Raw genomic sequence first — 11,728 nt, forward strand, 5'->3', positions numbered from 1 at the left:
ACAGACAACCAGTTGCATAACTTCCTTTTATGTAACAATATTTATTTGTAATGTCTCTCCTGAATGAAACAAATAAAAAAATAAAGCATATACAGTACATCGATGGTATTAATTTCAGTCTCATGAAGACAAGTGTTTAATCTGTTCTATAATGAATATATATATATATATATATATATATATATATATATATATATATATATATATATATATATATATATATATATATATATATATATATATACATATATACATATATATATATATACATATATACATATATATATACATTTTGAATTTCCCTTTGGGGATTAATAAAGTTATTATATTGTACTGTAATGTTATACATCTGTGCACATTGATAAGCTTCAGAAAGTTTGAAGTAATAGTTTAACACGCTGGTAAATAAAGATACCGCTTTCAAGTCTGTGTGAAGAAAGAGCCAGCAGCTGGTTAGCTTAGCTTAGCTTAGCTTAGCGCAAAGCTTGGAAAGGGGGGGAAATAGCTAGTCTGGCGCTATCCGAAGTGAACCAAATTGACCTACTAGCACCTCTAAAGTGTGACCATCCAAGCCAAATCAGTCTACCACATAAACCCCTGTAAAACAGCAACGTTTTTACACTTCCGTTTGGAATAGAATACAATAGAAATACTTTATTAATCCCTGACGGGTAATGTGGTTGCTGCAGCAGGAGTACTATTCCCACCACCATAAACACAGATAGACAGGCAGACAGACAGACAGACAGACAGACAGACAGACAGATAGATAAGCAAAAATGTGCAGTAAATAAAAATAAACTGTAAAAAAAAATCTAAATTGCAAAATGTCCTATGTAAAGAATGTACACATGTTAAACTGTTTTTAAATGCTTTAGATTTAGTCTCCTTCAACATAGCCAGGCTGTTTAATTCTGTTTTCGGTCTTTGTTTTAGCCATCTGTAGAGTTTTATTTATCACAAAGAAAGAATAAGCATAGTACCCAAAACAATTATGGCCATAATGATGCAACTTTTTCCCTTTTAAGGCCTTTTTTAAAGTAAAATTTCTGACGAATGTCGATCTTGAAGGTTGAAAAAGTGCTTTATTCTCCTTTTCCTCTGCAGGCTGCACCACCAAGCTGGAATTAGATGTCCACTCTATCCTCCATCTTTGGTTTGATTCAGCAACGTAGCATCCAGGGATTTATCAATATGTACATGGCTTTCATATATGCCTGTGTATCAGAAGCCTGGTGCAAAAGGTGGAGGTTTCATGTACTCTTGAGGTAAAATTTGATCAGTCAGTTTCACATCAGTATAGGAAAATGGTGAACCCGTAAGGTTGGGGTTTCCTGTGATCTCCTCGTACTCTGACTCAGTATTTCCACTCCTATCAGCCACCTCAGCGTTGATCTCTGTGTATGTATTATCCTGCGAAGTGCTTCTGTTCTTTTGGAATTTCCTCTTGAAGTTCTTCAGGTTGGTGATGACTGATGGCTTTCCTTCCTGGTTCTTTGCTGGTTGTTGAGGGGCTGTGGACGTGGACGGACTCTCAAGTGCAGAAACTGTTCTGATACAAGCCTGATTCTGCTTCACAGGAACAAAATTTCGAGAAGGGACTTCAGGAGTTTGGTTGGAGTCGTATCTCTTTCTGGTCTTTGGCACAGGCTAGAGGTCGTAAACATGAAAAATACAGCATAAAAGATTGTTAGAAGATACAGTGCCTATAACAAATATTCGTTCCCTTTGGAAGTCTTCCCCTTTTATTGCTTTTCAACATTGAATAGCTGCATATCAGAAATGGAAGGAACTTGGTATATGCGTAAATATGTCTTGCAAGATGGCACAAGAGACTAGTGAGGGAGGCCAGGAAGATATCTATGACTCCTCTAAAGGAGTTACAAGCTTTAGTAGCTGAGATGAGCGAGACTGTTCATAAAACAACTCTTGCCAGTTCTTTCCCAGTCAAAGCTTTATGGAAGGCTGGAAAAGAGAAAGACACTGTTTAAAAAAGTTTATTGGAAGTCTAGACAGGAATTCACCAGAGGGTATATGCAAGATTCTGAGGTCAACTTGAAGAAGGTTCTTTGGTCAAATGAGACCAAAATTGAGCTTTTTGACCATCAAACTAGATGATGTGTTTGGTGGACACCTAACACTGCACATCATCACAAACACACCTTCCTCACTCTGAAGCATGATGGTGGCAGCATCATGATGTGGAGCGTGGTGGTGGCAGCATCATGATGTGAAGCATGGTGGTGGCAGCATCACGGCATGAAGCATGGTGGTGGCAGCATCATGACGTGGAGCATGGTGGTGGCAGCATCATGACGTGGAGCATGGTGGTGGCAGCATCATGACGTGGAGCATGGTGGTGGTAGCATCATGACGTGGAGCATGGTGGTGGCAGCATCATGACGTGGAGCATGGTGGTGGTAGCATCATGACGTGGAGCATGGTGGTGGCAGCATCATGACGTGGAGCATGGTGGTGGCAGCATCATGACGTGGAGCATGGTGGTGGCAGCATCATGACGTGGAGCATGGCGGTGGTAGCATCACGATGTGGAGCACGGTGGTGGCAGCATCATGATGTGAAGCATGGTGGTGGCAGCATCAAGGTGTGAAGCATGGTGGTGGCAGCATCACGATGTGGAGCATGGTGGTGGCAGCATCATAGTGTGAAGCATGGTGGTGGCAGCATCAAGGTGTGAAGCATGGTGGTGGCAGCATCATAGTGTGAAGCACGGTGGTGGCAGCATCACGATGTGGAGCACGGTGGTGGCAGCATCACGATGTGGAGCACGGTGGTGGCAGCATCAAGGTGTGAAGCATGGTGGTGGCAGCATCACGATATGGGGATACTTCTCAGCTGCAGGCCATGGAGGGCTTGTGAAGGTTGAGGGTAATACGAATGCAGCAAAGTATCAGGAAATCCTACAGGATAACCTGATCTTGCAGTCTGCAACGAATCTGCTATTTGGAAGAAGATGCATTTTCCAGAAAGACAATTATCTGGAGTATAGAGTCAAAGCTACATGGAAATGGTTTAAAAATAATGAAATGAATGTTCTGGAGTAGCCGAGTCAGGGTCCAGACCTCAATCCAACTTAGAATTTGCGGTTGGACTTGAAAAGAGCTGTTTCCTCACTATCTCTGTGCAACCTGACAAAGCTTGAGCAGTTTTGCAAGGAAGAATGAGGTAAAATGCCAGTGTCCAGATGTGCAAGTCTGACTGAGACCCACTCACTAAAGGTCAAGGCTGTAACTGCAACCAGAGATGCATCTGCTAACTGCAGACATGTAGAAAATGAATGTATATGCAGGCACATAGTTAGATTTTAGATTTTTAATGAATTGACATTACTTTGTAGAAATCAGTTTTCACTTTGACATGAAATAGTCTTTTTTTAAAGTAAATTCTTGTCAAAACAGCCAAATTAGATTGACTACAATTCAGCGCTGAAAAGCTGTCACGGGGAAAACTTCCAATGGAGATGAAAAATTTTCACAGGCACTGTTTAAAGGATTACTGTTACAGCTGCTGAAAACTTGGTTTTGAATCTGAGTTCAACACTCAAAAACTTTGCTTCATCAGCACCATATGGGTGCACTTGGATCAGAGTTAGTTTGTCAGTGAAGGCAACACAAGAAAACAACCCCACATCTCTCATCAGATTTTGATTTAAAGGCTGCTAAATCCTGGTTCGTGTGCAAAAGTGCATGACATCACCATTTTTTTTTTAACCGAGCCCCAATAAAAGCAGTGAAAACAAAACAGAAGAACAGAATCATTTTATGTGAAACAACCGAAAAATGATCTCAACTGGTCTTAGCGAGAAGCTGATTGATTTCAGGGCCTTTAAATATTCACTTTGTGGAAAAATTTATATGGAAGCTTATCTGTGATTTCAGTTCAAGCCAGCAGAGGAGCCAAGCCTCGATCATCTCACACTGAGATTTATACTTTAAATAACTACAACCAGCATCTTATAAATACCCACAAAGAAGCTGCTTCCAACAGAAACCTTTTAAACAGACATTTATTTGAGAACCACTTTGATCAGAAAACCTTTGGGTATCTTTTATTCTAAGAATTTTAAAGACTGCCTTTTTTCAGGGTAATATTACCGTGGCTGGAAGTGGGGTGTTGACGTGTCGAGATCCATCTTCCAAACAAGGGTAGAGCCGGTTTGGTTGGCTGTTTGACAGCAGGACTGTGGGGTTGTTCAGGTTTTCCGGTCGGTAAGGAATGGCAGGTGGGATATCTTCCTGGGACACTGGAGGAGTCGTGCTGGGGGAGTTGTTTGGTAGCAACCTGGTGTTGGGGGTGGGAAGTCTTTGGGGAAACAGTAGTTCTGCATAGTCGATGTTTTCTGAGGACTTCACATGGGACAAAAAAGACAGATGGCACAGCAGAAAGCAAATATAAGGCAGTATAAGGTTTTCTTGTAATTTAAATGCCTAAACTGAGCTCATATTACTCCATTTACTAACAGTAGAGGACAATACATGCACTACAATAACCCACATCAATCTTTAATGCACGCAGGCAGCATTACAAACAAACCTCCTCACCTGTCCACACGCGACAGTCAGCACCTGGCAGAAAGGCATGATGGGAGTCCTGCGATGAAAGTCCACCAGGTCCTGCAGACGCCGGTGACGCCTGTCCTCCCCCAGGATGATGTAGTGACCGTCCTCCAGCGCATCAATCATGAAATGTCTGCAGCGGTCATCGGCACTGAGGGAGCAAGCAGGATTTTAAATGTCCGGCTGAGTTTCTGGGTGCAAACTGTTGAATAAAGCTTCCTTAATCCTGCAAACGCTCACCGATATGAGAGAGTGTAGCCGATCCTGCTCTCACTGACTCTGATGAGGAAGTAGCCCGGAGGCTTGGACATGAGCAGTTCCTCCGCCGTCCTACACAAATCAGTACAGACAAACATATTCATCTGTAGGTTTAATGGGGTTGGATTGTGTTTAAACCGCAGCTGGAGTCACTTTTCTGTGAGAATTTGTCATGTTAATATTGACAGGAAGCAGCTTTTGATCTGGTTGCACCAACAAGTTCAAAGACAAACCAGTCAAACAGAATAGTCTGAAAAATATTCCTGTCAACAAAGTCAATAGATATCCATTATACTGTGCCAAACATTAACCCACATATACGTGCACCATACAAAGGAGAAAATAAAATATTATAAGGGCAAAGTCCACCATTCAACTGGCACATCTGTGACGCATCATGAGTTAAAGTGTACAATTAATAGTTTGGCCTTGAAGTTATGGGTCATTCCAGAATTGGAGGACATTTGGGCTTCAAAATATTTGAAAAACAAACCTTCTCTTTTACACTTTTCTGTTCCACATTCATCAGTAATAAGTAATAAACTATCAAAGGCTTGATTGGCTCAGTTTCCACATCAATGGTAGCATCTTTATTCCATGTTTTCGGTGCTGTTTGCTAACTCTACTCTAATCCATGCTAATGTGATCTTTTTCTCAGCAGTAGAAGCTAGATATTTAGCTGCTGTTACTGCTGACAAAGAGGACAAACTGACTGATGGAAAACAGTCCAAATAATTAGTCTGATCCTGATAATATGAGCTGGAGGGAGACATTCAATCAAGAATATGAAAACTAGAAGAGAGGACATAGCTTTGCTCTATCCATTCTTTAGGAACACTGTTGGATGATGTTAATTCCAACGTTTCATGTGATTCACTGTTTTCTTCATCTTCTACCAGCTAAAAAGGTTTTGCTAACGGTTGTTGTGGGACACACCTTCCATGCATAATATTTTTGTGGCATCCTGGCTGCCAAAGTTTTACTTTTTTTTGGACAAAATTGTTTTTAACAGTGTGGATTAAAATATGTGTTTGCTTGTTTGTTTTGTTCATTGTCTAAAACTGGAGTAAAAAAAGCAAACAAAAGTGTTTCAAACAACAAAAAGAAACCTGATTCTTCTATTTATGCGGTTGTCACTTCCTCAAGAAGATTATTACTTCCTGAAAATGTGTCATTTTGGCAATTTTGCGTTTCCCTGTTGACCATATGCATTTTTTCTCATTACTCACATATCACGGATGTATTTTATGCCTTAACTTTTGCTACTGTAATATAAATTTTGCTTCATCTGTTCCAGGCAGGACCTAAACAAAGAAAATCTCTTTTGACAAGAGAATAATTTTATGTGTAGAGTGGAGGAAACATCCTAAAGACTTACTATATGAGAGCATTTGCAGTAAATCAAGCCCTGCATGCTGTAAAGTGAATTTATTTATCTTGTATCATAACCCTCCACATTCCTCCACTGCTGTAGATTGCAGACAGAGATAAAACTTGTAAACTTACTTCCTGGAAATGATGCCATGAAACCACTCTGGAACTAAACCGTTGCTGATCACAGACTGGAGCTGGGACTTTTTGAACCAGGTGACGGCGTCATGTTGTTCCTGTGACGGATAACTTCCCTCCATCGTACTGGGAGATGGTTCATTTAATCCTCTGTTGGCAGAATTCACATCGCATTGACTCCACATGTTGAATACTTCAATATAAAGTGCACACATAGAGTAAAAAATACATACAGGCAGAGGAAATGTCAGTAAATATCCCTTTTTTAGTAGTTTTTCAGGCAAAGTATTTGGTTCTGAGAACACTGTACCTCAGTTAAACTCAAAATTTCAAACACATACATTAAACAGTAATAGAGCCAGGATGCAGATAAAAATCTAACCCTGATATGTTTTCACATCTGTAGCAGCTCCACCTGTTGTCGTCAATCATTAAAGATACCAAACCTGCTTTCATTTAGTTTATTAACCTTTAATCTGCACCTAAATAATTACAAAACACTATTTCTTACAATTAAAAGTCAATTGTCTAAAAGAAGCATCGCTCACAGCAAAGTTTCCTCGCCTCGTCCGGCAGCTCAGTGATAAAATGACACAGCAGAGCTCACTCACCTGAACACACCTGTGAGGGGGCGGAGCCAACACCTGCCCAGCTCTTCAGAAGTCACACACATTCAGAGAGAACACTGTGTAAAGTTGCAGAGGTAAAAAATAAATAAATAAATAAATAAATTATGCAAAAGTCCCTTAAGTTATTTTTTTAAAGTGACAATGACTTTGGATTCTGTACACTGTAAAAAACAATAAAACACCCCAAACAACAGCTGCTCATTGCCAAAAAATACTGTACAAGAACAGAAAAAACGTCTCATAAAAGGACAGTGATTTTCCATCATTTAAATACATTTTCTAGCCTTAATTTACATGAGATAATGTGCAATTGAACAAAATTTTTTATGAAGAATATTTCCATGCAAATAATATCTTGACTCATAGACAAATAATGACAAGCTGTATTTTGACTGACTATCAATGCTTACAGATACTAAAAATAAAATAATTCAACACTTTTGTAGTGTAAACTTCTGTAATTATACAATATATCTATCATTTAACAAATCTGTGTAAAATTAGAGAAATACACTATTTTTTTCAGTTAATTATCACTTACTGTATCTAATTTTAGATATATATTTACATATTTATCAATCAGACAGATATTTATCAAACAGACGAGACGAAGATGAAGAAATGCAGCAAGCAGGGAAACATGAGGGTATGGGGAGGAACAGAGATAGCTGCAGAGCGAAGAAAAGTGCGACCGCCTCCTACGAGAGCTGAGAGCAATCAGCAATATTTATATGTGATTGGGTTAGGATTGTGAATTTAACAATTTCATCTAATAATTAAAAGGAAGTAAATAAAATAAAACAAAATAAAATAAAATAAATTGCCTGTTATGTAGGAAGATATGGACATGGAAGATAAGCCTATTTAATGTTTAATGAAAGATATATATTAACATATTGTATTAAAACAATGAGAAATTACCAATGACAGACAGACAGACAGACAGACAGACAGACAGACAGACAGACAGACAGACAGACAGACAGACAGATAGATAGATAGACAGATAGACAGATAGACAGATAGACAGATAGATAGATAGACAGATAGATAGATAGATGACAACCAATGTTTTTGGATATTAGGATATTATACACTGATAAAAACACTTACTGGACATTTTTGTTGTGAAAATTTCTATAATTATACAAGATACCTCCCATTTAACAACAAATCTGTAAAATTACAGAACCAGTTCTTGATTTCTGTTAATTGTCAGTAATAATGTTTAGTTTTAGAAACAGTATTTACAATGTTAAACTTGAAATGAATAGTTCCATTAATAATTTAAAGGATATAGTTGTAAAATTTTGATTTAAAAAAAATAATTTATTGTTTTTGTTTGCTTGTTTTTATATTGTAGTCATAGCAAAAAGCTTTAGTTATAATGATGGATGTGTGCACATGTGTTCACCATTATGGTAAAAAGTTTTAAGTCAACAAATCAGAGATGAAATGGAACCCAGATGATACAAGAAGCTGCAGTTCTGCGTTCAGTCGCTGTTACGTAACATTACATCAGCTCCATGTTCAGACTACCAAGGTGGGAGCTGACATGAGTGTTAAAAATGCATTTTCTCTCTATCTGTCAGCTGTCCTACTTTCTTGACAATAAATTGAATTGTCTTTGATGCATTTTGTTGGTGACACATGAACTGCTCGATGACGTGACTCATTGTAAATTCCTGTAAATGTGAGAGAGTCGTTTCAGAGGAACTCTTCCTCCCACATAACGAGTGAAAGGAAATACAGGTCAAAGTCTTTCTGGTGTCGTTTTCCTCCACAGCTGAAGCAGAAGCGATGATCTGCTCTGCAAATGTTTCTCCAGTTACACACAAGCAGTATTCCAACACATTAGTCAACTCTATTGTATAGAAATGTAAATGTTTTACAACCTGTAAGTGAATCCTGCTACGAAGTGACTGAAGATGCAGAGATACCTACATATTTTATTCCTTAAAACATATTGACTGCAACCTTTTGTTTAATTTGTTGATTGAATAGAGGAGAAAAGAAAAGCAAAAAACGAGAGAATAAAAATAATCTAAATAATTAGACAGTTTAAACATTGCTATATACAATGTATCTACAGGGAAATCATTTTAAGTTTATTCAGCTTCGAATAGAAGTTCCTCTGCTGCCTTTAAAATGTGGGTCAACTGCCCTCTGGTTGATTAATTAGTTTAATGATTCACCTTATAAGTTGTAAAACTGGCCAAGTTAAATTAACTGAACTTGAAAAGTCTAGTGATGCAGGGACTGGATTTAATACAAAACTTTGCCATGGTTGGATTTATTTAGATTATTATGCAAAGAAACCATCCTAACTTAATTTAACAAAGACATACAGTAGGTTTCTACCGTTTCCGAATTAATTCTCCAACAATGCATCCCAGTAAGTCTGTTTGTATGCCGGTTTTGTTTCCTATAAACTTAATTTAATGGATTGAGTGGATTCTCAGCTGTTCATTCATTCAACTCAACATTTTAGGTCAAAATGCCTCAAGTTGACTCCTGTTTGTAGTCCAAAAAATTAAATTTAGACATTTTAAATTCAATTAACTAAAAAAGATGACATGAGAGACTATATTTCTTACTAAATTTATTATGTTTTATGGTGCAAAATGTAAGTATATCAATAGAAAAGCTCTATTTGGTGATACAACCACATCAGGTGACTAAAGTAAAGGTGCAACTTAAACTGTGAACATTTATTTATCTGTAGTTGGAAATTTGAAGCGGGAATGTGTGAGTATGTTTAATAAGGAGTAAATGAAATGCCCCCTATGAATCCCCAACTTCTCTAAAAATTTGTTTGGGTATTATTTGTATAATATCAGTTCTTTTTCCCACATCTGAGCCAAACACTGAACATTTGCATGTTCCAGAACAAAACTAAAAGCACTGTTCTTTACAGAGTATCAGATTCATTTGCAATACAAAACTGTCAACTATGGAGGACAAAACGTGTCTCAGTAGGTGTCCCAAAATAAATAATATGGGAAATGATCCAAAAAAAGAGAAGAAAATATACAAAACTCACTAAAAACAAAAATGGATTTTAAACCAACAGAAACTACATGTGCATTAGATTGTGTTGTTTGATTTTAGTGTGCAGATGACATGTGCAGTATAGAGTGAAAAAGACGGACACGATACGTAGCTTTATCCCAGTTCAGGGACTTGTTCATCAGAGGTGTGTCTTGATGGTGCCACTGATGGTTTACTTAACTCTTATCATCATATCCAAACTGAAAGCAGCGGCGTCACGAGTTTGACAACATTTCTCAGCAGCGTGGTGGAAAAGCAACCAGCCCTGCAGAGGTTTCAGTACAGTCTGAACATCAGCTGTATGTAGAAGATCGCTGATTTGAAGCAGATATAACTGGTGACAGGTGTAACTAACTGAGGACTTGATAACACTAAGCATGGCGATACAGTGGTGACCTGTCAATTACAAGTCAACTCTAAAACATACTCTCCGTATATTCTCTTCTGAATGGGACCATAGTGTATTAAATGAGCATCATTTTGTATTGAGGGAGACTCGAAACTAGAAATTGAAAGCATAAATTCATTAGGAAAATGTTTACTGAGGCAACAAATCAAGTGAGAAGTCAGCTCATTTTCTCATTGACTTCTATACAATCTGACTTATTTCTACAACCAGAGGAGTTGCCCCCTGCTGGCTGCTAGAAAGAATGCAGGTTCAAGGCTCTTCCATGTTGGCTTCACTTTTCCGAAGCCCAAACTACATCCATCGTTTAGTCTACAGATCTGAGAAAGGAAATAAAACTACAGATAAGTATGTGACATCGTCGGCATGCATGGACATCACATATTAATATTGTATGAAGTCTGCAGACATCAGCTGGTTGCTTTCCAACAGCAAACAACTAATTGGTTACACATTTTTTAAAGGGTCTGTAGGCCACATAAGAGTTAAGCAGTAAATGAATAAATATGTGCAACTTTTGAGGTAATTAATGTTCTTTTCATGTTGGTTTAAGTAGCATGCCTCATTTCTCGATGAATTTAGAAGAGTGGAGTTACACTTGATAAAGAGCTGGTCAATTCATGCTTTTGGTCGGATGGGTTTCAGTGTCAATTACATTAATTGGTGTCAATTACTAAAACATATGTATGCATATCTGCTTTGTCGTCTATTCTCCTCTGAATGGGACCATAGCATACTGCAAGAACATTGTTTTGTATTGAGGGAGACTTGAAAAAAGCAATTTAAACCATAAACTCATTAGGAAAATGTTTACTGATGTAACAACTCAAGTGAGAAGTCGGCTAGACTTCTATACAATCTAACTTATTTCTACAACCAGAGGTGTCGCCCCCTGTGGGCTGTTACAAAGAATGCAGGTTCAAGGCTCTTACATGTTGGCTTCACTTTTCAGAAGCCCAAACTCCATCCATCGTTTACTCTTTTATGTACTCAGCTGTTTTTCCTAGAAAGCCATTTTTTTTGTTCATCATGCTGTTCGCACATTTTATCTATTCTTTTGTTACGATTTAACATAATTTCTCTTCTAGAGAACCATTTACAGCCCCCCATATATAGGATTTAAGATAATATATAATACTTTCCAATAGTCTTTTTTTTATACAAAGTGGGTTATGGATGGTGGTTACAATTCAAATGTCAAATTAACAAATATTTAAAATAGCCTTCTCTATATTGTTTGTGATGTTCATTAGCTGAGATGACTGTGTAAAAATAAAAAATACAATAAGGTGACCGAA

The 11,728-nt window shown here is 37.8% G+C and overlaps 1 protein-coding gene across 2 annotated transcripts; it reads right to left on the reverse strand.

Annotated features, from left to right (window-relative positions):
• Positions 1-294: 294 nt before the first annotated feature.
• Positions 295-6,933, reverse strand: hsh2d (hematopoietic SH2 domain containing). Of its 2 annotated transcripts, none has more exons than XM_023273489.3 (6): positions 6,893-6,933; positions 6,342-6,494; positions 4,818-4,907; positions 4,563-4,728; positions 4,116-4,367; positions 295-1,650 (listed from the first exon to the last, which is right to left on the reverse strand). In XM_023273489.3, the coding sequence occupies exons 2-6, from the start codon at positions 6,464-6,466 to the stop codon at positions 1,225-1,227; spliced, it is 1,059 nt and encodes a 352-aa protein (XP_023129257.1). In that variant the 5' UTR covers positions 6,467-6,494; positions 6,893-6,933; the 3' UTR covers positions 295-1,224. The 2 variants fall into 2 exon arrangements, with proteins under 2 accessions (XP_023129257.1, XP_023129256.1); XM_023273488.3 differs by having other exon boundaries at positions 6,856-6,925.
• Between the last annotated feature and the right edge of the window lie 4,795 nt (positions 6,934-11,728).

This window comes from Amphiprion ocellaris, chromosome 2 (assembly GCF_022539595.1).
Source record: "Amphiprion ocellaris isolate individual 3 ecotype Okinawa chromosome 2, ASM2253959v1, whole genome shotgun sequence".
Classification (NCBI taxonomy): Eukaryota; Metazoa; Chordata; class Actinopteri; family Pomacentridae; genus Amphiprion; species Amphiprion ocellaris.

What these genes read in the sequence shown, in the direction of transcription:
- hsh2d (XM_023273489.3), bottom strand. Translation starts at nt 6,466, where the DNA reads ATGGAGGGAAGTTATCCGTCACAGGAACAACATGACGCCGTCACCTGG. An exon ending in CATGGCATCATTTCCAGGAA is followed by an intron (nt 4,908 to 6,341) that starts GTAAGTTTACAA and finishes TGATTTGTGTAG; the next exon opens with GACGGCGGAGGAACTGCTCA. An exon ending in ACACCCCACTTCCAGCCACG is followed by an intron (nt 1,651 to 4,115) that starts GTAATATTACCC and finishes TACGACCTCTAG; the next exon opens with CCTGTGCCAAAGACCAGAAA.